Below are 25,821 nucleotides of genomic sequence, written 5' to 3' on the forward strand. Positions count from 1 at the left end.
CGAGTGAAACATAACATGTAACATCTCAAAACGAGACTAGATACCTTTGAATATTATGCTTGAGATAGAACCGTTTTATTATTGGGGAATCGATTTCATGGGTCCATTTCCCAATAAAATTTATATCTTTATATTCTTGTATGTGTTGATTATGTTACCAAATGGACCGAGGCAATTGCTTGCAGTGCTAATGACGCCCGCACTGTTACTGACTTTTTGAAAAGTAATATTTTTGCCAGGTTCGGTGTACCCAGGGTATTGATCAGTGATGGAGGGACACATTTTTGCAATTGATATTTGGAAAGATTGCTAGAAAAATATAATGTTAAACATAAAGTGTCAACTTTGTATCACCCTTAGACCTATGGCCAGATCGAAGTGTCGAATAAACAACTGAAACAAATTATGGAGAAAACAATTGCGGCATCGCAGAAAGATTGGTCGAAAAAATTGGATGTCGCTCTTTAGGCGTATAAAACAACCTTCAAGACACATTCAGGTTTCTCTCTGTATCAACTTGTTTATGGTAAGACATGCCATCTCCTGGTAGAATTGAAGCATAAAGCTTATTGGACAGTAAAATTCTTGAACTGTGACGAAAAGCTGGCTGAGAGGAAGAGATTACTAAAATTGGATGAGCTGGAGGAGATGCGATTATCTGCATATGATAATGCGTTAATTTACAAGGAGATGACCAAAAGATATCATGATAAAAAGTTAATGATACAAAATTTTCAAGTAGGACAACAAGTCTTACTGTTTAATTCAAGACGACAATTATTTCTAGGAAAATTGAAATCCAAGTGGTCAAGATCGTCCGTTGTCACAGAAGTTTTCCAAAGCGGTGCCATTGAAATTCAAGATCTTGGTGATATGAGGAGATTTTAAGTAAATGGATAAAGGTTAAAGTATTATTATGGAGGAGAAATTCTAAATGAAAAAGTTTCCCTAATATTTTCAGAATATTGAATCCACCAGTCAAGCTAATGACACAAAACGAGCGCTTCATGGGAGATAACCCATCTTTTATAACCAACTTCTTTATTTTTGTAGAGTTTACTTTATGTTAGTAGGAAGATTCAGTAAGAGGAATTAGCCACTCACGCACGCTTCTCAAACACTATCCATGTTTGTCTTTAATGAATGCGTTTGCTTCTTCTTGTTTCTTTTAGATGTACAAAAATTGCAACTTAACATTGAATAAATGAACCAAAAGCATCATCCGAGGAAACTTGATCATCAGGAAAGTAACTTACAACTTGAAAGAAAAGGATGAAAAAAGGAATCAATAGACTCATACTCAACCTTCAGATACCTCAACTAGTAAGGTTTAAGTCAAATAAATTTCATTATTTATTGTTCCTTTCATTTAGTGTATCCATGCACTATTGCTTTATCAGGTTTGAATTATTTCTGATTTAATTTGTCTGGTTTGATTTTCACACACGAAGGCAGTTGTCTGAGCCTTTTTAAACACCATGCAATAATAGGTTATATTCGTTGCTAACCACTTTGAGCTTAGTCATTCTTTCAGTGACTTAGCCTTATTTATTAGTCATATGACTTGAAATATTTCATCTTTCCACCCTCTCTTTGGAGTTAGGTAGAAATGTTCAGTACTAAAGTTGAATGAAAAAGAATAAGTTTAGGGTTGCTCTTGGAAGTGAGCAAAGTTTAAGTTTGGGGTTGGGTATTAGAGAAAAAACAGCCAAAAATTCAAAATTTTGAGAAATTAAAGAGTTATAAATAAATTCTTCAAAAAGAAAAGAGAAAAATAATGCAAAAATGAATAAGGAGGACCACAATAGCAAGACCTCTAGTATCATTAATAAGGAAAATAATGGTATGATAACAAGAGGAGAACTAGGTACCGAACTCCAAAGGTTTAAACCTACTTTCCCAAAAGCGTCATACCCAAACATAAGTCAAGATTCAACCAAAAAATCCCTCAAATGTGTGTGTTTTGATTACTTTGACCAATTATATTAGAACATGATCAAACTCAGTATAAACTATTTTGCATGTTGATTGAGAGATTATCCTATCAATTGAGCGAGTAATGGTGAGATGAGAGACAAGTTGAGTACTTGTCAAAGATTGAGGATGCTTTTTAAATTTTTCGGATTGAAGTGGGAAGCTAGAATGATGGTCATGTAAAGAAAATTTCATATGGTAATGTTCAATTGTTTTTTACAACTTATTTTTCTGTTTGGAATTGGTAGTGCAGACAAGTTACTCGAGGGCAAGCAACGGTTCAAGTTTGGGTTGTGATAACACTATATCATTGTATGTTTTCGGTCAAGAAATATATCAAAATAAGTCAAAGAGGATAAAAAATGAAGAATAAAGATCAAAGAAAGATGCAAAAATGATCAAGTATGAAGAAATAAGGACTTGATAAAAATATGATGGAAAAGGGAGCAACAATCGTGCAGCTGCTGGAATAATCAAAAGCGTTGCATCACGCGCATGATATAAAAGTTTTATCAACATCACGCACACGATGTAAACTATCGACGGAAATCAACATTTTGGTTCTCTCATTATTAATATTGATTTAAATTGAGTAGACTTAACTAATTTGTGTACACAAGTACATGAGAAATGATAACAAAATAATTGTGTCACGTGGTCCGGAAAAAAAAAGAAATTAAACTTACATATCTACTTCTAATTCTTTCTCTGCATGATCCAAATAACTTGGAGTTGAAAGGCATAACATGATCAAATCATTTGCAGTCACTAAAAGCTTCAAGCCAAATGCTTTGGAGTAACTTGGCATAAGATAACATCATTCTAACTTTTATGTTCATCCTTTCGACCACTCCATTGTGTTGAGCATCTTTGAAACATGTATTTCATGTCGGATTCTATTGCTGATACAATACTATTCAAAAGCTCACATGAATTCTCCTATGTTGTGACAAAAACAGTCTTGTGTCTTTTATACTTTTGTGCAGAGATTTTTCTATTACTATTACTATTAAGTTACTTTTTTACACTTTTTATTTCTTTTCTTCAACTTTATTATATACAGTAGTTTTTATAAAGAATTACTGGAAAATAATCAGTTACATACACAATTTTAAACAAGCCGAATCCACATTATTAACCACCATTATAATACAAAAAGCTTCTTTAGTAAAACAAATTACAAATCCACATTATTAACCACTATTTAAAATATATCTACATTATCATCACCACCACCAATCATCAATCATAAGCAATCACAAAACAAAACAAACAAAAACACACACAAAGCTATCATATACATATTGTACAAGTTAAGGATCAATCAAGTTAGTCACTCTTCTCCATAGCAATTGGGCCATGAACTACCGGCGCTTCTGATAGTTTGGTGGCAAGAAGTCGGCGATGTTATACATCGCTGTTGGTATATGTCCACCACAATGATCAATCATTTCTTGCTTAAGCCTGCTAATTTCCCTTTCAGTCCTCGCCCTTGTCGCTGCTTCTTGCTTTTCCAATTGAGTTCCTAGTAATGCTATCTGCTTCAAAAGGCTTTTCACCTGAAAGCAATATTCATCGAGTTTAATGGACATGCATGACATGACAGACATTGTAAACCTAAGATAGTTTCACACTCTCGTCCAATAAAAAATCATTACTCCAAAAACAACACAAAACATTTACCTTTCTGTGAGGCCATCTTGCTAATCCTGCTTTACGACATGTTTTCTTAAGAACTGTCGGACACAAGTCCACTTTTTTCGCTGCTTCCTCAATAGGTAGATGAAAATAATCGCGTAAATCATTCAATGTCAATTTTCCCGCTTTTTCTCTCTGTTAAAAATACAATACAATAGGATATATATCAATATCAATATCAATAACTTATCGTTCAAGAAAACAAAGAGAAACATATAATTATTACCTGTTCTGAGAGGTTCTTTTTATCAGGTGTTTCAGTAGTAGGAGTTCCATCCTCACCAACTTGCTCTTGCTCCACCATTTCATCTATAAACATAATATTAACCATTCAAAGTCCACTAAGCTAAATAATAACGTAAGAAAAGAAATTAAATAAGACAAACCTGAATTGTTTTGATTGTTATCAACAGGACCCTCCATGTTAAAATCTTCAATCCAATCCAATCCAGTGCAAAGAGTTTCATAATATGCAGACATAGGATCTTGTAGAATAAAGTATCCTTCTAAAATATGCTGCATGCAGTATTGCGCCAGAAAATTCTTTATTTCATCAAGGCTTCTTCTGCTAAAACTGATAAAAGAAAATTTTGATTATTTAAATTTGTCATAACATAACATGCAAATAATAATGTGTTATAGAAATAAAACTTCGAACATACTCAATCATCTGACTAATTGGTAGGTCTCCATTAACAGGTGTCTGATGATGAATTGCATGTGTAATCAAACCCAACCTTCCATGAATCTCAAGCTTTTCAAATTGAATACCTATTCACCATGCAAAAAAAAAAATTTGATTAACCCAATCGTACATACATAAATTAATTATGGTCTTGTATACGCGATTAAAGACTAATTACCATTAGCGTGGATGATTTCTCTGAGTACTTGACAACAACTGCAAAAATATGGAATTGGTGTTGGTGGCCATTGATCAAGTGTCATTGCATCGGTTTGGTTCATCGAAACCGGAATCTGATTCATAGGTTGAGTTTGTTGATCCTCATGCATTTGTGACGAAGTACCCGCTTCGAAGTCATTTCGTTCAAAGGAAAAATTATTTGGCTGATGATCATATTGCACTTGCATTACATTTGGATGAGATGACATTACATTGTAATCAAATGAATTGTTTTGAGACATTGCGAAATCATCATTAGTACCATGTCCTTGTTGAAGTAATCCATTATGGTTGGAAAAATGATTGTTAAAGTTAGTATCATGTGGCTGTTGAAATACTCCATGATGATTTTGGTGGGGTGCATTGTCAGTGATGGATAAATCGGCTAGTGTGGGGTTACTTGTATTGAAGAAACTTAGATCAATGGAAGTTTCATAAGGGTCATTGAAATGATACGTGAGATCATCCATGTTTGAATTGTTATTATTATTTATGGTGGTAGAAAGAAAGAAGTTATGGAAAGTTGTGTGATGGCAGTGGCGGCGGTGGAAGAAGAAAGTGCCGCCACTGAGAAGAGTTTGAGAGAATTGGTTGAATGATGAGAAACAGAAAACGAAAAAACCTGTGAGAACATTTGTCGGGATGTGATGGATATTATATACGAGGATGTGTGACAGTTAATTACCGTTGGAAATCTATGAAGACGTTTCGGTTGGGATTTTGAAAAACGTGACTTTTCAAATTCAATTCTAAAATTTCCATGCCAAGGCTTTGCGTAAAAATAAAACGAGGCGTTACGGGAATGAGTAAAATAATGGGAAACTGTAAAATGGAAAAAGACCGCCGTGTCCATATGGTGGGTCGGTTGCTTCGGGTGGGAGATTAACATATGGCAGCCACCTCCGGGGCTAGCTCTGGTCAGATGGCGACTTCGTGACAGTGCATGTGAAGATCTGGACAGTGGTGAGGGATTCATAAGGATGTATGAGTGTATGATTGGTAAATAAATATTGGAGGAGACTTCTAGACTCATAAGTATTCTTGGTCTGTTACTTGTAAGTGAACATTGGATTATTGTGTGTGAAGAAGTTATAATTATAAATAAAAGAAGGTGAGAAGAAGGTGAGATGAAGAGGAGGAGTTGCTGAGTTGAAAAGAAGAGAGAGATAGTAGTGTATTCTGTATGCTATTAAGTGAATATACGTGAATAAAAAATACATAAATAATATGCTTACACTTGCTTATACATTTACACCGTATCTATCGTACAATAAGATTGGTTTTTTTTATAATTCATTAATTTAATTGGGATAAGTTGGTCATTTGCACTTTAGGTTTTAGGGTAACTCAAACACACACCCATCACTGCAGTGTACGCTGAATAGTTGAAGTTGCTCTTTCAAAAAGTGTAGCTGCGCTCTCCGTCTCCATCTCCGTCACCGCATCTCCGTCTCCGTCACCGCGTCTCCATCTTCGTCTCTGTCACCGCGTCCTTCCGTCTTCATCTTCTACGTGTCATCCTGTTCGTCTTCATCTTCTCCGTCTCAAGGTTAGATGGTTACACTTCCACCATATTAACAGGAACACTGGAAATTTAGGGTTAACGCCTTTTAGGATGCCATTTACAGTTGAACCAGAAGCATGTACAAGATTCCTTTGAAATTTAGGGTTTAGGTTGAGTGGTTTATGTGTTTCTTTGGTTTTTAATTCCATGGTTGTAATACTGATTATGTGTTTTTTTGGTTCTGTTTTGTTATTAGGTTGAGTGATTTATTGTCGAAACTATGACATCATCAAAAAATATCGACGAAACTGAAGTAAGTAATAGGCATAGGTTTAAACTTTTATTTGTTTACATATTCTAGTTGGTTTGCGTCGTTGGTTAATCAAGTTTTTTCATGAATTTAAGGTGCGAATGAGGCATAGTTGTATCCCGGTGAATTTGAGCAACATCAATGAAAAGTTAACAAAAACTCAATGTGCTCACATCGAATGCACCCCATTCAAATGGGCGATGGATATTTCTAACAACTTCTCAATCTCAGGTGGTTTATTATAGGAATTGGTAAGTAGATGGGACGTACGTAGTAGGGGATTTAGGGTTAGGGATAGAATAGTTCCCTTTACTCCAGTTGATATTTCTTTTGCTCTTGGATTGTCTATTGTTGGTAAGTCTCTAGTAGTAGAAGAAGATCAACAATGTGAAACATTAGATCTATTTAAAAGGGCTGAGGTAACCATTAACAATATCCGCAAACAACTTCGTTACCATAAGAAAAAATTAGTTAATTTTGTTAGACTTTACATATTACTTGCATTTGTGGAGTTTTACTTTCCCAAAACAGGGAATAAGGTATTTACGGGATTTGTTAAGCAATTGGATGATTTGGATTCCCTTGATGCCCATAGTTGGGGCATTGTTGTTTATAACTTTGTGGTTTCTAGTTTATGTGAGTCTTCAGTTGTGTTGAATGAGGGAAAAAATAAGGCACAAAGACATTTAGACAGGTGTGTTGCCATATTGCTGGTAAATATATTATACTACTTTATAGTTTCATCTTGTGTTTTGAAACTTTGAAACTTTGAAATTTTGAAATTTACAACTCCTAATATTTGTTACAGATTTGGGCACTCAACCACTTATCTTTGGGGAAAGCACCAGCTCTTTCTAGGTTTAGTTTTCCACGTTTATTGAATTGGCCGGTTATAAGTATGCAGAAGAAAAATATTGAAAAAGCATTTGAAAAACATATGGTAAGATTTTGCGTGTTTGAATTGAGAAAATTAGTTTTTCTATTGTTGTGTGTTGATTGACTTTTTTTTGTTAGATAATTGATAGAGTGGTTGCAACAGAGGAAGAGCTAAAATATGACATAGTCAATGCTACTCTGTTTGAACAAGGACAACAGTTTGTGGATGTTATTGATTATCATAGATTGGTGTTTGAGAATAAAGATTTCAAAGAGAGGATAACTTTTCTTGAGTATGAAGTGAGGATGATGAAAAAGGCGAGAGTTAACACTCCGTTTGAGGAGGAGGTTGTTCAAGATGATCGACAACTTCTGAACTTTATCATTGAAGATGAAGTAGGAACTTTGCCTGAAGATGTTGGACATAACACTCCATTTAATGATGATGCCAATGTTGCGGAAAATCAATCAAAGTCTAAATCCAACATGGCTACAAGAATGAGGAAGAAACCAAGGAAGCGTGGAAAAAGAACCAGACTGAATTTGTAAATAATTAGTGTTGTAGTGTAGAATTTGTGTAATATGTATTGCAGAACTTGTACCAATTATGATGTGTTGTAGTGCAATGCTGACAATTTGTGGTTGTGTTTTGTTTATGTGCACAATGTCCTGATTATGTTATCGTTCATTTTATGGTTAATGTGTTGAGTATGTTATAGTTCATTATGTTATTAATGTGTTATAGTGAATATTGTTCCACCAATGTATTAACCAAGTCTGATTTAACAATTTCCCTTGTTTTGAAGTTTGGAACTGCATTAACCAACTTCATGAAATGTATTAACCAGGTCTGGGACTGCAATTTCCCTTGTTTTAAAGTCTAAAACTGAAATTTCCCTTGTTTTATAGTCTGGAACTGCATCAAGCAAAGTTAAACTTTTGTTAACCAACTTCATGAAATGTATTAACCAAGTCTGAAAATGAAACTTCCATTGTTTTAAAGTATGGAACTGCATTAGCCGAAGTTAAACTTCCATTAACCAACTTCGTGAAATGTATTAACCAAGTCTGGGACTGCAATTTCCATTGTTTTGAAGTCTGGCACTGCATTAACTGAAGTTAAACTTTTATTAACCAACTTTGTGCAATGTATTAACCAAATTTGGTACTGCAAATTCTCTTATTTTAAAGTCTGCCACTGCATTAACCGAAGTTAAACTTCCATTAACCAACTTCGTGCAATGTATTAACCAAGTCTAGGACTACAATTTCTCTTGTTTTAAAGTCTGGTACTGCACTAACCGAAGTTAAACTTCCATTAACCAACTTCATGCAATGTATTAACCAAGTCTGGGACTGCAATTTCTCTTATTTCAAAGTTTGGCACTGCACTAACCGAAGTTAAACTTCCATTAACCAACTTCGTGCAATGTATTAACCAAGTCTGGGACTGCAATTTCTCTTGTTTTAAAGTCTGGCACTGTATTAACCAACTTCATATTTTTTTATGTTTGGATACGAAGTAATTGCATTAACAAAATATTTTATATCTTATATACACCAACAAAGTTTAATACAATTTGGATTATGACAAAAGTCAATTTACAAAACTACACCATTTACAATTTGGATTAATATAAAATTCAATTTACAATCTTGCAACATCCCACCCGAATATTCCACTTGAATAACCTGCACCACCAAATGTAATTATTGTTAGTGCATGTAATGTTTTGAACAAGATTAAAATAAATGTTTGAACATCATACCATTATGTCAAAAATTTCAAAATAGTATAGATATGTGACAGTCTCCCGAAAATACACATGCCACTAGTCAATAACCAAAATTCCCAAAATCATCATAAATTTGTACAAACTTGAGATGAACCCGTCAAGGTTGTTTCACATGTTGTCAAAAGATCCATGAATGACATACAATTTTCAACCTGTACAATAACATACAAAAATCTAAAATATGACGTACGCAAAATCAAATACATAATAAATTAGTAGTTTAATGAGTACACTTAATTTATCCTCAACATCTACATATGTTTTCCGCAACTTGTACATACGAATCTCTCAAATTTAAAACACAATTTTTTTCAAATGGTACATGTGAAATCAAACATTATTTAATACAATCTTATAGTGTACACAAACCACAATACTCGAATCTAAGTAATGCTCTCCATTAACAACCTCAAGAGATGATTCTACACAAATATTACTTCCAAACTGTTTTCCCACCATTCCAATATTGCACTCCTACACATTTAAGAAACAAAATGTTAGATTCCATACACACATATATACACATTTAAGATATCATTTATTAACGAAAGTAGACATACTGTAGTAAGCTCAGTGTGATCACTTTTTTTTGTTTGTTTTCTTGACCTCTTGGTGATGGTTTTGGCAACAAATGTTTTTCTTTTAGATGGAGGACGACCTTTGCGCTTGACATGTTTTGGACTGCGAATTCTATTACTATTGATTGGATTAAAATCATCATTGAGGTTTTCTTCAATAAGGGCATTACCCTTTGTGGACATATTAGAGCTAAACAAATGTAATGTTTCATGGAGGTCTTCGGTAGTCTCTTCTGACTCAGCAGCTACTTCAGCAACCTCATAAAAATGCTTGCATAATTTGTCAAACCTGTCCATTTGTGGCTTCAACTCTGTTACACCATAACTAGTATTGATATATGAATGCTTCCTTTTAATGTTTTTCTTCCATCTCGTTAAAACATACTTCTCTGGAAGACTTATAATCCTCTCTTGACTACACACGGATAACACATGCCGACACACAATACCTCTAAACTCAAATAATGAACATTCACATTTAAAATCATGATTTTCCTTATTAAGCACAACTTTTAAGACTCACTCTTTGCGTATGTCTCCAACTAATATCTCCTCCAACACATGATACATATCAAAGCAACCTTCCATGCTATTTAATGAGGCAGAGCAATTCATTTTAGATCTGAATTCCACTTGAATTTCCTTGAATTTGGCATTCGTAAACTCACTTTGGAATTGCTTCTCAGTGGACGAGTTTAACCCACATCGAATTGTTGTATCCATCGAATTAAAATCAGCTTCAAATTCCTATTTTGCCCGACTTCTAAGAGCATTATCATATTGTTTCACGAACTGATTTAGACTTGTTGTAAAATTGATATATCCATCAAAGAAAGCATGTATGCTCTCACTACGCTGCGTAGTTGACATACCAGCCCAAAAATATTTCCTTAACAAAGTTGGTGCCCACCTATGACGCTAAATATATAACCCACCCAACCAATCATTTTCTTGGAGATCAAACTTTTCTATGAACGAACACCATTTTTGTTCAAAACTAGTTGTTGTAAATGTATTATAGACTGTTTCTTTCATTGCATACTTGATCCTTTTGTATTCACCATATCCACTTAGCTTTTCTGGAATTTTTTTCATTATATGCCATAAACACCACCTATGACGAGTTGAAGGGAAGACTAACTCAATAGCATTTTTCATAGCCTTACATTGATCGGTCACAATACCCAAATATGCTTTTTCTAGCATACAACGAAGCCATGACTTAAATAACCACACAAAAGAATTTGTGTCTTCACCTGATAGTAATCCACAACCAAGTAATATTGATTTACCATGCTGATTCACACCCACGAATGCAGCAAAAGGCATGTCATACTTGTTAGTCAAGTATGTTGTGTCAAAAGTTACAACATCTCCAAAATATTCGTAAGCGGCTCTACTTCTTGCATCAGTCCAAAATACATTCCTCACATGAAAATCATCATCCAAATCTATGTCATAGAAGAAATCTGTATTTTGTTCCCTCATTTTACAAAAATAACTAATCAAAGCCTTACCATCACCTTCTTTTCCAATTGCACGACGCTCTTTGTTAATATAATTTCTCACATCTTTTTCACAAAAGGGAATATTTTCATGTCCTCCTGCATCTTTAACAAGCGATTGAAAAGTCTTGTTGATCCTTGCTCCCGCATCATCATTGATTTGGATGTTCTTCTCACAAGTAATTTCATTTTCTTGTTAGCCTTGAACAATCTTGCTTTTGTAGGGCTAGTCTCATGAGAATGGTTAGATTCAAATTGTGTAATGTACCAAAACCATCTTGTTTCAATTTAATACAAATCTTGACAGGACAATTTTTTGCTCTAGATGGTAGTGTCTTTAACGTGCATCAAATTTTTGAAATGTTAGACCCCTCTCTTGAACATGAAAGTATTAGGTAGTTCACATCCCCGTCATCTCCTTTTTTCGATGATCTAATCCTCCATCCAAACCCCTTTTTTAAAGCATACTCTTGGTAATATGTTTTAACTTCCTCTAGACAAGAAAAACACATCTCAATTGCAGGAACCCAAAGTGTGTCATCATCATAACCACCACAATCACCGTGATCAACTTCTACATCTTCCCCTTGACTACTACCACATTCTATAAAAATGCTTGAATTGTCCATTCTGACACAAACTGCACAAAAAATGTCAATGTTATGTATAATATAAATTTAACAACGTTGGTTAATAGCATTCACAAGTATGGTTAATGTTGTCTATAACTTGGTTAATAAACTCCCAGACACGTGGGCAGGTTTATAACATTGTTTATTACAAAGTTGTTTATTAGTGTGACATAAGTTGGTTAATACAGTTCCCAAAGTGGTTAACGAACCAACATGAGTAAATAATGAAATCAAATTGTTTCACAGTAAATAAACATGGTTAACGGTGTGACCAAAGTAGATGAATATTGTTTAGAACATGGTTAATGAGCAAACGTGAATAAACATATGAAATCTATAACAGTAGACAAAGTTGGTTAATACTGTGTTAAATCTAAAAACATATGAACAATTATGAACAAACATATGATCCAAAATAAGAACATTGATATTATTGGATGAATCTACAAAAATGATATCTAGAAACTTACTGAGTTAAATCTTCATCTTCATCACATAATGATTCTAAATAACTTTCTATTTTTCTTCAAAAACCATGTATGTGATTGGGTAAAGAAAAGAATAGTTGAAGAAGAGATGAGTAGATGGCGTGAAAGAGAAAGAAGAAGAAGAAATGGAAACAGTGACGCTGATGTATGTGGTTGTTGTTAGGAGAGAGAATATGATCATGGCCCACACTAAATACCACACATCCAATACTGCAGTACAATATGTTATGTTGTATTATTTATTATTTTAAGTAGTATTCTTACACTATTCATACGGTGTAATGTATGAATCAAGTGTAAGAATAGCAAAACTGTAAGAAATAATAATAGAAATATAAGGAAGCTACATTACAATAAAAATAAAAATAAGAACATGGCTCATTTTAAAGTTTCATTTGCGTAAAGATTACCAATAGGTAAACTCTAGTAAAGAAGCTACGCGCCGAAACATAACTATACTTTGATCGCAATTGTTGGAATCAATTCAACTCTTAGTCGTTGGAATCAATTCAACGGCCTCCCGTATTCCACGTCACATTCATTGAGATAGTTTTAAGTCACATTCATAGAGACAGTTTTAACATCCACTCATATATAAACACAATCACACACCAGAAGAAAGTAAGATTCATTTACTCTTGCAAATTACACATCTCTTGCTTCGTTGACTTTGACATATGAGTTCTTACCTTGCAAGTACACCATTTTTATCCATAGGGGATGGAGAAGAGAACTCTTGTAGTTCGACTTATATGAAAGTGGTTGCTCGCCTTGCTTCCTCCCTCCAATCCTACAACAAACTAGGCACGACCATTACGACCCTAGATGAGCGAAAAGCCTTCTACTTCACTGATTATTTCAAGGTGGCGTGCGGGACCCTACTGGTGTAGAGATAAAGAACCGCCTGTCGCATCACGCGAAAAACCGGCGGGAAAACAAGAACAACAGAGCCGCCACCGTGCGTTATTTATCCCAAAAGAGGGAAAGGAAACGCTCGAAGTAAACCTAGGAAAGAACATGGTCTCGCGACCAAAGAGAATGGGTTCGGGAGTCGGTTATGCGAAGGGAAGGTATTAGCACCCCTACGCATCCGTCGTACTCGACGGGATCCACGCACAATAGGAAGGAAAATGGTTGCTAAAACACTGCTCAAACACACACACACACTGGCTGAAAGAGACACAAGAAAACAAGACTGAAACTGACTCGGCAGGATATCGCATCCTGGGCCTACTTAGTCTATCAGGCATAGACATCAGAGTCGAAGTAGTTCGGACTGGGGAAACGACACATGCTCGCTAGGATATCGCATCCTATGCATACGTATCTCCTTGGACGAAGGAGAATCAGAGCATCCGTAGCTCGGCTGACACGCACACAAACAAACACTGGCAAAGGCAAACGTGGAGCCTGAATGCCAATCACTGGACTTACATCAGCATCCGAACCAAAACACACCCACACTTGAACCCGAATGCCACTCGATGGACTTACATCAGCTTCCAAGCACACAACAAGGCAAAACAAAGACACAGGCGCCCGGAGAGATCTGCTCATCTCCTGCCTACGTACCTCATCTGGTATGAGGATCAGGGCGACGTAGTTCCCCTACAGAGGGATACAGGACTAGCCTAACCAGATAACAGAGGGAGACACAACACTAGGGAGACTACGACTCGAGCCTAGATGTTATCATGCAAATCATCCCTAAGTTAAGGTTTCTAGCTAACTGGCACAGGGAGCCAGCCTATCCTAAACATGACTTGCACAGGAAGCAAGCCACACACACACTTAACTTGCACAGGAAGCAAGCCAAGCAAAACCTAACTTGCACAGGAAGCAAGTCTAAACCAACCCTAACTTGCACAGGAAGCAAGTCAAACAAACATACAAGCACAAGTAGCACACACTATACACAAGCAAGTGGCTCAAACAAGGGTTAGGTTTTAGTCGAGGGGTCATATCAACCTCAACAAACAAACCTCTGGAACTGGGTGAATGTGCTCTTAACCTTGCCATTGAGGGGCTAAGGTGAAGCAGATGAAAGGTGAGTGAAGATAAGACTTCACAGCTCTTATCCCTGGCCTGGGAGAGCTTAAGACAAGAATGTGTGGGTTCAGAAAGTGGGAACCCTTCTACACATTTAAAACTGACTCAACTGTACAATTGTACAAGATCTTGGGTTTGTATCTGCAATGCATCAACACAGTGGTGTGAGCAAAGCAGATGACACACGGAATAGCAGGGGATAGGTTGCTTATCCCTTGGGTTCTGCCAATTGCCTCTTCACTTAGGAGGTCTTTGACTCTATGCAAGGACAAAATTAAACAATCACAAACATTGCCTCTTAAGGAGGACTTCAGACAGTTGCCTGGCCAAGTAACAGGCCAGGTCTTCCAGACTACATGAAGATTAGAAGTATACCTCAATGCAAATTGCTTTTAAGCAAAGCAAAGCAAGTTCAAAGAACTAAGCAACTAATGGTACTTGATTTGGAAGAAAAATGTGAAACCGTTGTTGTTTTGATGATGTTGGCTCAAACAGATGAAGCTGATGGTTGATAATGATGACTGCTTGAAGAAACTTGGCTCGAACAACTCAAATCCAGCTTGAATCTACACTTGCCATGGCTGAAGCTTGAAGAAAACAGAGCTAGAAAAAGAGCTTCCAGTTGGGAAAATATGATTGCAAAGAGCCTGAGATGATGCTTGGATGATGCAGCAATAATGGTATGGTCGTGGTCTTTGGAGGGTTTTGAAGATTTTGAAAAATGCAAGCAAGATGAAATTTTAGAGAGAGTGGATTTCTGAATGTTTTTTGGCAGCTGCTAGGGGTTTCATTTTGCAGAAAAAATGATGTACCTCTGCTGTTTTTGTGGTACTGAATCCAAGTCCATGGAAATGTGGGATAGAGTTGTTGAAAAATGTACTTTTGTCCAATTTTCAAGCAACTTGGGAATGACTATGTGTACTGCACGAAAATGGCTTTGTAACATGACCAAAACCACATTTCTGAACTATTTCAATTGGCCAAATGGTTTAAAAATGATTATTTTGAAAAGTCAAAATTCAACTCACTTGAAATTAATTAAGGCAAGTTCAAAAAGGCCATTTTGCATGGTGATGTTTTGGTGAATGAAAGTTACATTTTTGGAAAGAGGAGATCAAATGTGACTTGTAGGAAAAAACCCCACCCAAATTGGCCAAATGGTTTGAGAGATATGGCCTTTTGAAGTTCAAGAATTTCTGAAAATGATTTGATCATAACTTGCCAACCATACATGGGAATTGAGTGTTCTTGGACTTTTTGGAAATGGGAGAACAAGATCTTCAACTTTCATGTTGGGCAAAAATTCATTTGAAGCTTGTATCATGATGTAAGTTTGAGGATCAAGACTTTCCATTTTTGGCAGGTTTTAATTACAGGTCCAGTTTCCATTTTTGGAAATTTCTGATCTGGCTTCAAATTCTTCCATGATGGTGTTTGACATGATATATGAAGACTATATGGACATGAATGAGACCTCTCAAACCAAATCCAACCATCAAATCACTGATTAAATGGACAGTTGACCAACAGTTGACTTTTATGGTTTCTGACTGATTGTGCATTGACTGATGACTTCTGAACATCCAATCTTTGACCTAAACACTTCAAATGGATCCCCAAGTCATGTGAACATGTTGGACCAACCCTAGGGCCCTGGCTCAATGAAAAACACCCTTGCTTGCTTGGTTGACTGATCTCCTGATCAGTTTGACCTAATTTCTTGATTGGCTTGCACTTGAGGCAAATAGGACAATGCAATGTTATGCAGTGGACCATGTTATGTTATGACCTAATATGAGAATGATAGGTGAAAATTTGAGGTGCTACAGCTTCCCCTATTCAATCAGCTGGGAACCCGAATGGATGAGAGCAACGGCTGTCAGACTTTCAGGGTAAACAGGGATTGAATACCAAGAACCGTAGAAATTTGCACTCTGCCGGATATGATACAAGGAGAACCACGTCATTTACCGATGACGCCTGCAATTGACAACTTCAGAAAGGCGAAACCATTTACCGATGGTTAGAAACAAAGAAACTTGATATTTACCGATATCAACTTCAGCAAGACCATTTACCGATGGCTGTTGGGAAACAAATCTGATGTAAAAAGGAAGCAAGACCATTTACCGATGGTGGCTTCAAAGAAACTTGACATTTACCGATATCAACTTCAACTCGACCATTTACCGATGGCTACTGCAACTGGGGATCTGATATTTACCAATATCGAAGAAAACGGGGCCATTTACCGATGGTTGATAAAACTGGGCATTCAATATTTACCGATACCGAAGCATACAGGGCCATTTTCCGATGGCGTCTCCACTTGGGGAGGAACAAAATCTTTGTGGTGTAATCAGACAAGACGTCTACCGACGACTTCTGGGGATCTTGATTTTATTAACAAGGAAACGAAGCATGACCAGACTTTTACCGATGACTGGGATGAGACTCGACGTTTACCGACATCGAAAGATGATGTTTACCGTCATCCAAAAACGACCAGACATTTACCGATGACTGGGAATGAGAGATTTATTGGGGAGATACAAACAAATATTCGCAACCGGAAACCAGACAGGACATTTACAAATGACTCTACTGGGGATTTCTAGCTGGGGATTACCAGACATTTACCGATGACTGCAGAAAGGACTCGATGTTTACCGACATCGAAAGATGATGTTTACCGACATCAAAAAAAAAAATGACCAGACATTTACCGATGACTGGGGAGAAAACCCGATGTTTACAGACACCGAAACAATGGTGTTTACCGACACCAACAATGATGACCAGACATTTACTGATGACTGGGGAGAATAACCGATGTTTACAGACACCGAAACAATGGTGTTTACCGACACCAACAATGATGACCAGACATTTACTGATGACTGGGGAGAATAATCGATGTTTACAGACACCGAAACAATGGTGTTTACCGACACCAAACAAAGAAACACACGCGGGTGCTAGTATGACACTTACCGGTATCACAAGAAATACTTTTTAGATATGTCAAGGCAAGGTTGACCACTTGCTGGGGGTCTCACTGGGGAGAAACAAACTTTCTGTCACCAACGGGTGAGGTAATAAACTTCTGTGGGGATATCAATCCTGAATGCTGTCAAGAGCAACTGTAGCAGACTTGCTGTGCTGATGTTGAATGAAATGATCCGCCTCTGCCGGGGATACGGTCTGGTGAGGTTAACAAATGAATGCATATGTTTGAATTTTTCTATGGCGTAATGCTCCATATTGAATGGGAATGCTACGCAGTTTGAGGATGCAATGATCACTAAAATGCAAAAATGCACAAATGATGAAAAACTCCGGCTGGGGAGCCAAAACTGATCGGGTACTCCAACTCTGCAGGGAGACTCTGCAGGGAGAGCAACGACTTCTCACTCATGTTGGAGAATAGCACTGCTGCTGGGGGAAGGTAAACTCCGCTGGGGATATCCTTCAGTCCACAGATAGGATAAATGTTGGAGATAAATTTCAATGAACCTGCCTCACTCGGGGAGGAAATCGGCAAATACAGGCCTGTTGGGGATAGGCAATCCTTAGATCTGTTGGGGAATAGAAGGCACTATCCACAGACGTCTCCGCAGGGGAACATAACTCTGATAGCTTCCAAACTTGCTTGGGGAAAATATCTGCTGAGGAAACGTCCTCGCAGATGCCAACCTGAAAAACAGCACAACAAAATGCCCCCAGGGGATCATGGACAAGATACGCTCAAGTGTCCTCAACATTCAAAATGATTTTCATATGTTTCATCATCCTGCAAGCTATTGTTTAGCCTTCATGTTCTGATATGCAATGCTTATCAAAAATTCGGACATTTTTGCAAACAAAACAGTAAAAATGAAAACAAAAGAGCCATTTATCTTAATAACGACTTTTATTGATTGAAAATGCGCCTGAAAAGGCAAATACATTGGGAGGCAATTCCTAGAAAGAGGTAATTGCGCACAAAAGGAAAGATCTATCCTAATGGCAATGTGAACACGGCATCCACTATTTCCCAATTCTGTTATAACTCACAGATCATCAGTTTTCCTCCCAACTCCTTGCTTTCTGAGAAGAATGACTGGACGGATCACATCTTTCGAGATGGCAGACGACAAAGCTTGATGAAGTACAGACAACTCAGACTGTAGTCTTCGCTTTAATCCCTCTTTTGGCTGGATCGCCCTTTCGGGTTTTCAATCCACCGGGATACCCATTTTTGCCTAAGCCGCCCTTGCGGGTTTTCGACTTACCGGGTGTACAAATTCTTTTCATTTTATCCCTAATTTTTGCCCGAACCTTTTCTTTCTGTTTTTTGGTTCGCCGGGATGCCCATTTTTTTGCCTGGACTCTTTTTTTCTTTTTGTCCAGCGGGTCAATTTATGCGAAGTATTTTTTGACTACATCTGAGTTAACAGGAGACGGAAAATCTTCACCATCCATAGTTGTAAGCATCAAGGCTCCACCGGAGAAGACCTTCTTCACAACATACGGACCTTCATAATTAGGAGTCCACTTGCCCCTGTTATCTGCACCGGGAGGGAGGATCCTCTTCAAAACTAGATCACCGATCTGATAGCTTCGAGGACGCACTTTCTGATCAAAGGCTCGCTTCATCCTTCGCTGATACAACTGTCCATGGCATACAGCTGCTAGCCGTCTCTCCTCGATAAGGCTCAACTCGTTAAACCTTGTTCGAATCCACTCGGCTTCGTCCAGCTTGACATCCAATAAAACTCTCAGAGAAGGAATCTCCACTTCAACAGGTAGGACAGCTTCCATACCATACACAAGGGAGTAAGGGGTTGCCCCGGTCGACGTACGTACTGAGGTACGGTACCCATGCAAAGCGAAAGGCAGCATCTCATGCCAATCCTTGTACGTAACGACCATCTTCTGCACAATCTTCTTGATATTCTTGTTCGCCGCTTCTACAGCACCATTCATCTTCGGTCTGTAAGGAGAAGAATTGTGATGTTCAATCTTGAAATCTTTACAAAGCTCTTCATCATCTTGTTATTGAGATTCGAACCATTGTCAGTGATGATTCTCTCAGGAACTCCATAACGACAGATGATTTCTTTCTTGATGAACCGGGTAACCACTTGTTTGGTAACGTTAGCATAGGAAGCTGCTTCCACCCATTTGGTGAAATAGTCAATCGCAACCAAGATGAAGCGATGTCCATTCGAAGCAGTAGGCTCAATCTTCCCAATCATATCAATGCCCCACATGGCAAACGGCCAAGGCGAATTCATGACATTCAGAGGGCTTGGTGGTACATGCACCTTATCAGCATAAATTTGACACTTATGGCACTTCCGAGCATACTTGAAACAATCGGATTCCATAGTCATCCAGTAATAACCCGCTCTCAACAATTTCTTAGCCATTGCATGTCCGCCGGCATGAGTACCGAAGGAACCTTCATGAACTTCCTGCATTAACATGTCCGCCTCGGGTCTGTCCACGCATCTGAGCAAGACCATGTCAAAGTTTCTCTTATACAACACATCATCCTGATTCAAATAGAAGCTTCCAGCTAGCCTTCTCAGGGTTTTCTTGTCATTCTTCGACGCACCTTCAGGATACTCCTGAGTCTTGAGGAAGTTCTTGATGTCATAATACCACGGCTTCTCATCAATCACAACAGACTCGGCTGCAAACACATACGCAGGCCTCTCGAGTCGATTCACCGCAACATGTGGCACATGATTCCACCAATGAACTTTGATCATAGACGACAAAGTTGCCAAAGCATCAGCCATTTGATTCTCATCCCGGGGACATGATACAACTTCACCTTCTTGAAGAACGTCAGTATTCTTCTGGTGTAATCTCTATACGGAATCAAATGCGGCTGATTCGTATTCCAATCTCCATTGACTTGATTGACCACTAGAGCTGAATCTCCATAAATGTCAAGAGTTTTGATCCTCAGATCAATGGCTTCTTCTATCCCCATGATACAAGCCTCATACTCAGCTTCGTTGTTGGTGACGTCAAACGTCAATCTGGCAGAAAAAGGTATATGAGCACCTTTAGGATTGATCAATACTGCCCCAACACCGTTACCGTTCATATTCACAGCCCCATCAAACATCAGTGTCCATTTGTCATCCGGATCCGGTCCTTCCTCGACAAGAGGCTCTTCGCAATCTTTCATCTTAAGATACATGATGTCTTCATCAGGGAATTCAAACATCATAGGCTGATAATCTTCAATCGGTTGCTCGGCGAGGTAGTCTGACAGAATACTACCTTTGATGGCCTTTTGTGACGTGTACTGAATATCATATTCTGTTAGAATCATCTGCCAACGAGCAACGCGTCCGGTGAGAGCTGGTTTCTCAAAGATGTACTTCACTGGATCCATCTTAGAAATCAATAAGGTAGTATGGTTCAACATATACTGCCTCAGTCGGCGAGCAGCCCAGGCCAAAGCACAGCAAGTTTTCTCGAGCAGTGAATATCTTGTTTCACAGTCGGTAAACTTTTTGCTAAGGTAGTATATGGCATGCTCTTTTCGACCAGACTCGTCATGCTGTCCCAATACACACCCCATCGAGTTCTCAGTCACTGACAGGTACATTATCAGAGGTCTCCCTGGAACTGGAGGTATAAGGATTGGAGGTTTCTGTAAATACTCCTTTATCTTGTCAAAAGCTTTCTGACAGTCATCATTCCACTTGATCGCCTGATTCTTTCTAAGCAGTTTGAAAATTGGTTCACACGTGGCAGTTAGGTGAGATATGAACCTTGCAATGTAGTTCAATCTCCCTAAAAACCCACGGACTTGCTTCTCCGTTTTCGGTTCAGGCATCTCTTGAATAGCTTTGACTTTCGCTGGATCAACCTCAATCCCTTTCTCACTGACAATGAAGCCTAAAAGCTTCCCTGATCTCACCCCAAACGTACACTTGTTCGGATTCAACCTCAGCTTGAACTTTCTCAACCGGTCAAACAGCTTCTGCAAATTAACCAGGTGCTCCTCTTCTGTCTGCGACTTCGCAATCATATCATCTACGTACACTTCAATTTCTTTGTGCATCATGTCATGAAAAAGAGTCGTCATTGCCCTCTGATAGGTAGCACCAGCATTCTTTAGCCCAAATGGCATCACCTTATAGCAGAACGTGCCCCAAGGTGTAATGAATGTCGTCTTTTCCATGTCCTCTGGCGCCATCTTGATCTGATTATATCCAGAGAAACCATCCATGAAAGAGAATACCGAGGATTGAGCCGTATTATCAACCAATACATCAATGTGAGGTAATGGGAAATCATCTTTCGGACTCGCTCTATTCAAATCCCGGTAATCGACACACATTCTGACTTTACCATCCTTCTTCGGCACAGGAACGATGTTGGCCACCCATGGGGGATAACTTGTAACAGCCAAAAAACCTGCATCCCACTGCTTCTGAACCTCTTCCTTGATCTTAGTTGCCATGTCAGGACTCGTTCTACGAAGCTTCTGCTTGACCGAAGGACATCCTTCTCTAAGAGGTAATCGATGCACCACAATGTCTGTATCCAACCCAGGCATATCTTGATATGACCAGGCGAATATCTCCACATATTCTCTCAGCATCTCAATCAGCCTCCTCTTGACAGAGTCCTCTAAAGCAGCCCCAATCTTGATTTCTCTTTTGGCGTCCTCAGTACCCAAATTAACAACCTCCAACTCCTCCTGATGAGGTTGGATGACCCTTTCCTCCTGCTTCAGCAATCTGACCAATTCTGCAGGAAGTTCACAGTCTTCCTCACTCTCCTCTTCAGCTTGGTAGATGGGATTGTCGAAATCATACTGAGCCATAACAGAACTGTTCATAGTGAATGCCATAAGATCGCTTCTGCATGTTTAATGCTTTGTTTTAGAAAAAGAGTTCAATAAAGTCACAAAAAACAAAAACATTGCCATTTTTATTTTTTTTTGAAAAAATGAAAACAAAAAATAGAAAGACAGGGATCACAAAGTTTGATTTCAAAAAATGTCCTTCATTAATGATAATCATTAAAACATGATGAGGCCCTACAATGAATCACTACGCCTTGGGCAGAACGTAGGATTTTCATGCAAAATGACAAAACAACAGAAAATTACTCTGTCAGAAGAGTAACTTGAACCACTTCTTCAGCCGTCCAGTTGTTGATAGACCCCCTGGTGCACACGGGCGAACCCAGTTGTCCAAATCACAATCACTGTCACAGTCTTCACTACCGGTTGCAGAGACGTCGCCATGATTCATCAGCCCAGCGCTGGTAAAGGTACTCGGACCCGCTTGACCATTCTGCTCTGCTTGGAGAGGCTCATAACCAACGCCAAATTTGTCTTCTTTGACAGGCAAATCCACCATCTTGCCCCAGCCTTCAGCTTTGCCAGAATCAACAACCTCCTTAGCCTGCTTGTAAGAAGTAATTGAAGCACCTGGCTTCCTCTGCTCAGCGTACGCCACTTTCTCAAGAGCCACAGTCTCAAACGCCTGGCATAAGGTTTCGTGGATCTCGCCATCCACCTCAACATATTTGAACGAGGATAGATGACTCACCAGAATCTCTTCTTCACCGCACACGGTCACAATCTGACCGTTCCAGACATACTTGAGCTTTTGATGGAGAGTCGACGAGACTGCCCCTGCTGCATGAATCCATGGACGCCCCAATAAACAACTATAGGCGGGCTGGATGTCCATAACATAGAAGATGATATCGAATACCTCAGGACCTATCTTCACAGGCAAGGTAACTTCCCCACACAGAACGTTTGGATCCGTCGAAAGCACGAACGATCAGGTCACTGGGAGTAAGCACAAACCCTTCCACATCAATCTTCTTCAGAATCTGCTTAGGCAGCACATTCAGCGACGACCCGGTGTCTACCAATACGTGAGACAACACTGCCCCCTTGCACTCCATGGTGATGTGCAAGGCTTTGTTATGGTTCCGCCCTTCAGGCGGTAAGTCCAGGTTGGTGAATCCTACACCATGCCTGGTGCTCACATTGGCCATCACACCCTCCAGTTGATTGACAGAAATCTCCTGAGGCACGTAAGCCAGATTCAACATCTTCAGCAAGGCATTACGGTGTGCCTCAGAGCACAACAACAGTGAAAGTATAGAAATCTTGGACGGAGTTTGATTCAACTGATCTACAATCTTGTAGTCACTCTTCTTGATTATCTTCATAAACTCCTCCACGTCCTTCTCAAATGTCCCCTCGGGCGCTTCCTTCTGGACAGGCTCTTCCTCAACCACAGCTTGCTTACCCTTTGCTTTGGCGAGAGCCTCAGCATTATTGTCCCTCAAAGGCTGCGGTGCGAACAGACGACCGCTTCTGGTAAAACCTCCTGGACCCCCTACATTATCCACAGCCGGACCAACAGTTGCTGGAGCTTGATTCACTGGTCTCGTCTGACTTTCAGCCCTTCTGTTACTGCGGTAAGCATTATCATACTTCCACGGCACGGCTCTACTATTCTCAACAGCCCTTCTTCCAGACGCGGCGATAGTAGTTGGAGCACTGATGGTTACAGGCACGGAAATGGTAACTGGGGTACCATTTGTTGCAGGTGCACTAACGACCCTTTGTCCACGTCCTTCAGACGGTTTAAAGTAAATGGTGATAGTTGACACTGTTCCACGATCTCTTACAGCCCTACTGAATTGCAAACAACCCTCATCCATCATACCCTGGATACCGGCCCTTAACTGGTCGCAACCATTCTCAGATTCTGCACAGCCCAAACAATCCTCATCACAGCCCGAGTAGACACCCCCATTCAGCAGACGGCCCTTCACAACTAGCAGAGAAGTCTGAACATCATCAACATTAACAACCAGATCTTCAGCTTCTTCCCCTCAATATTGTTCACTCTATGCCCACCATGCTGAGGCATAGGGTTGTTTACGACGTTAGGCACTGGAGCGAAGTTGATCGCCTTGGCATCGATCAAATCTTGGACCTTGTGCTGGAGAGCCCGACACTTCTCAGTATGATGCCCTGGTGCCCCAGAGTGAAAGTCACAACGGACGTTGGCGTCGTACCCAGGAGGCAATACTGTAGGCGGAGCCATTGTACGCAACTCAACCATCCCCAACCTGAGTAGTTCGGGCAGCAGTTCGGCGTACGACATGGGTAGCGAATCAAAACGTCGATCAGGCATCCTTTGTCTGGGCTGATACGGACGTTGCTGTTGTTGTTGTTGTTGCGGTTGTTGAACTCTTTGTTGTTGTTGTTGACGAGGTTGAGGTGCCGGAATGGTTACTGCAGCAGCTTGACGGTATTCAATTCTGTTCTGATCTCTGCGGTGTTGAACAGCATTAGTTTCACCCTCTCTTCGACGAGGTGCCCCAGCAAATGGCTTCTTAGAAGAAGAGGAACCAGCATCTTGGATCTTCCCAGTTTTAATCAAGCTCTCAGTCCTCTCTCCACAAATGACAACATCAGAAAAACTACCGAATGGGCAGCTCCCCATCCGGTCCATAAACACACCCTGAAGAGTGCCGATAAACATATCTGTCAACTCCCTCTCCAGCATAGGGGGTTGAACTCTAGCAGCCAGTTCACGCCACCTCTGGGCGTACTCCTTGAAGCTCTCATTGGATTTCTGACAAAGACTCTGCAGCTGAGTCCGGCTAGGCGCCATGTCCATGTTGTTTGTATTGCCTCAAAAAGGCCTCACCCAGATCCCTCCAACAGCGGATAGAATCTCTCTTAATTCCATGTACCAGTCCAAAGAAGCCCCAGATAGACTATCTTGGAAAAAATACATCCACATCTTTTCATCATCGGTATACGCAGAGATTTTTCGATAATAAGCCTGCACATGGGTGCGAGGGCAAGAAGTACCGTTGTATTTATCGAAGGACGGTGCTTTGAACTTGTAAGGGATTCTCAAACCTTCCACCAACCCCATATTGGTAACATCAAAACCGAGAGAATTCTGACATTCCATAGCTCTAATTTTCTCAGCAAGGGCATCAACTTTACGATCCCTCTCATCAACCCTTCCCAGAACGTCTTCGTCTTCACTGAGCAGAGTGAACATATCCTCTTGTCTGTCAACAATCGGAGCAGGATTACGGGCCGGGGCACGGACTGCTCTGGCATTAGCGGCATCTGGAGCAATAGGTTGACCGTTGATTCGAATACCCCCCAACTCATCACCTACAGCATAGTTGTTGATGGGTACAGCAGCAGCAACATTATTATCATTGACCGGGCCTCCCTCTGGCGGAGCATGGTTGACCGGTGGAATTGCAGCCTCTTGTCTCTGAACCATGGCTCGAAGTTCTTCTTGACCTTGTGCAACCCCTTGCATCATATTCATAAACTGGGCCATGTTAGCCTTCATCTCAGCCAACTCTGCTTGAACTTGATCCATACCTCTCTGTTGATTCAGTCTTGTTGAGTAGCGGTGCGGACGTTGATCAGCTATCCTGCCTGAACAGGAACCAAGAGTGAGAAGTCACGACCAAGAACA

At 39.5% G+C, this 25,821-nt stretch overlaps 4 protein-coding genes across 4 annotated transcripts; 1 reads left to right on the top strand and 3 right to left on the bottom strand.

The window, feature by feature from the left end:
* Positions 1-3,315: 3,315 nt before the first annotated feature.
* Positions 3,316-5,046, bottom strand: LOC127078885 (uncharacterized). The gene is made up of 6 exons (XM_051019300.1): positions 4,536-5,046; positions 4,335-4,443; positions 4,059-4,246; positions 3,899-3,981; positions 3,658-3,807; positions 3,316-3,533 (listed from the first exon to the last, which is right to left on the bottom strand). The coding sequence occupies exons 1-6, from the start codon at positions 5,044-5,046 to the stop codon at positions 3,339-3,341; spliced, it is 1,236 nt and encodes a 411-aa protein (XP_050875257.1). The 3' UTR covers positions 3,316-3,338.
* A 2,028-nt stretch (positions 5,047-7,074) lies between these two features.
* Positions 7,075-7,815, top strand: LOC127078886 (uncharacterized). The gene is made up of 2 exons (XM_051019301.1): positions 7,075-7,330; positions 7,405-7,815. Exons 1-2 carry the CDS (start codon positions 7,289-7,291, stop codon positions 7,813-7,815), a joined length of 453 nt encoding a protein of 150 aa, XP_050875258.1. The 5' UTR covers positions 7,075-7,288.
* A 1,053-nt stretch (positions 7,816-8,868) lies between these two features.
* LOC127078887 (protein FAR-RED IMPAIRED RESPONSE 1) lies at positions 8,869-10,363 on the bottom strand. The gene is made up of 5 exons (XM_051019302.1): positions 10,164-10,363; positions 9,623-10,091; positions 9,432-9,536; positions 9,146-9,214; positions 8,869-8,958 (listed from the first exon to the last, which is right to left on the bottom strand). The coding sequence occupies exons 1-5, from the start codon at positions 10,361-10,363 to the stop codon at positions 8,869-8,871; spliced, it is 933 nt and encodes a 310-aa protein (XP_050875259.1).
* A 195-nt stretch (positions 10,364-10,558) lies between these two features.
* On the bottom strand, positions 10,559-12,970 carry LOC127078888 (protein FAR-RED IMPAIRED RESPONSE 1-like). The gene is made up of 3 exons (XM_051019303.1): positions 12,955-12,970; positions 11,550-11,785; positions 10,559-11,314 (listed from the first exon to the last, which is right to left on the bottom strand). The coding sequence occupies exons 1-3, from the start codon at positions 12,968-12,970 to the stop codon at positions 10,559-10,561; spliced, it is 1,008 nt and encodes a 335-aa protein (XP_050875260.1).
* Between the last annotated feature and the right edge of the window lie 12,851 nt (positions 12,971-25,821).

This window comes from Lathyrus oleraceus, chromosome 5, assembly GCF_024323335.1.
Source record: "Lathyrus oleraceus cultivar Zhongwan6 chromosome 5, CAAS_Psat_ZW6_1.0, whole genome shotgun sequence".
Taxonomy (NCBI): Eukaryota; Viridiplantae; Streptophyta; class Magnoliopsida; order Fabales; family Fabaceae; genus Lathyrus; species Lathyrus oleraceus.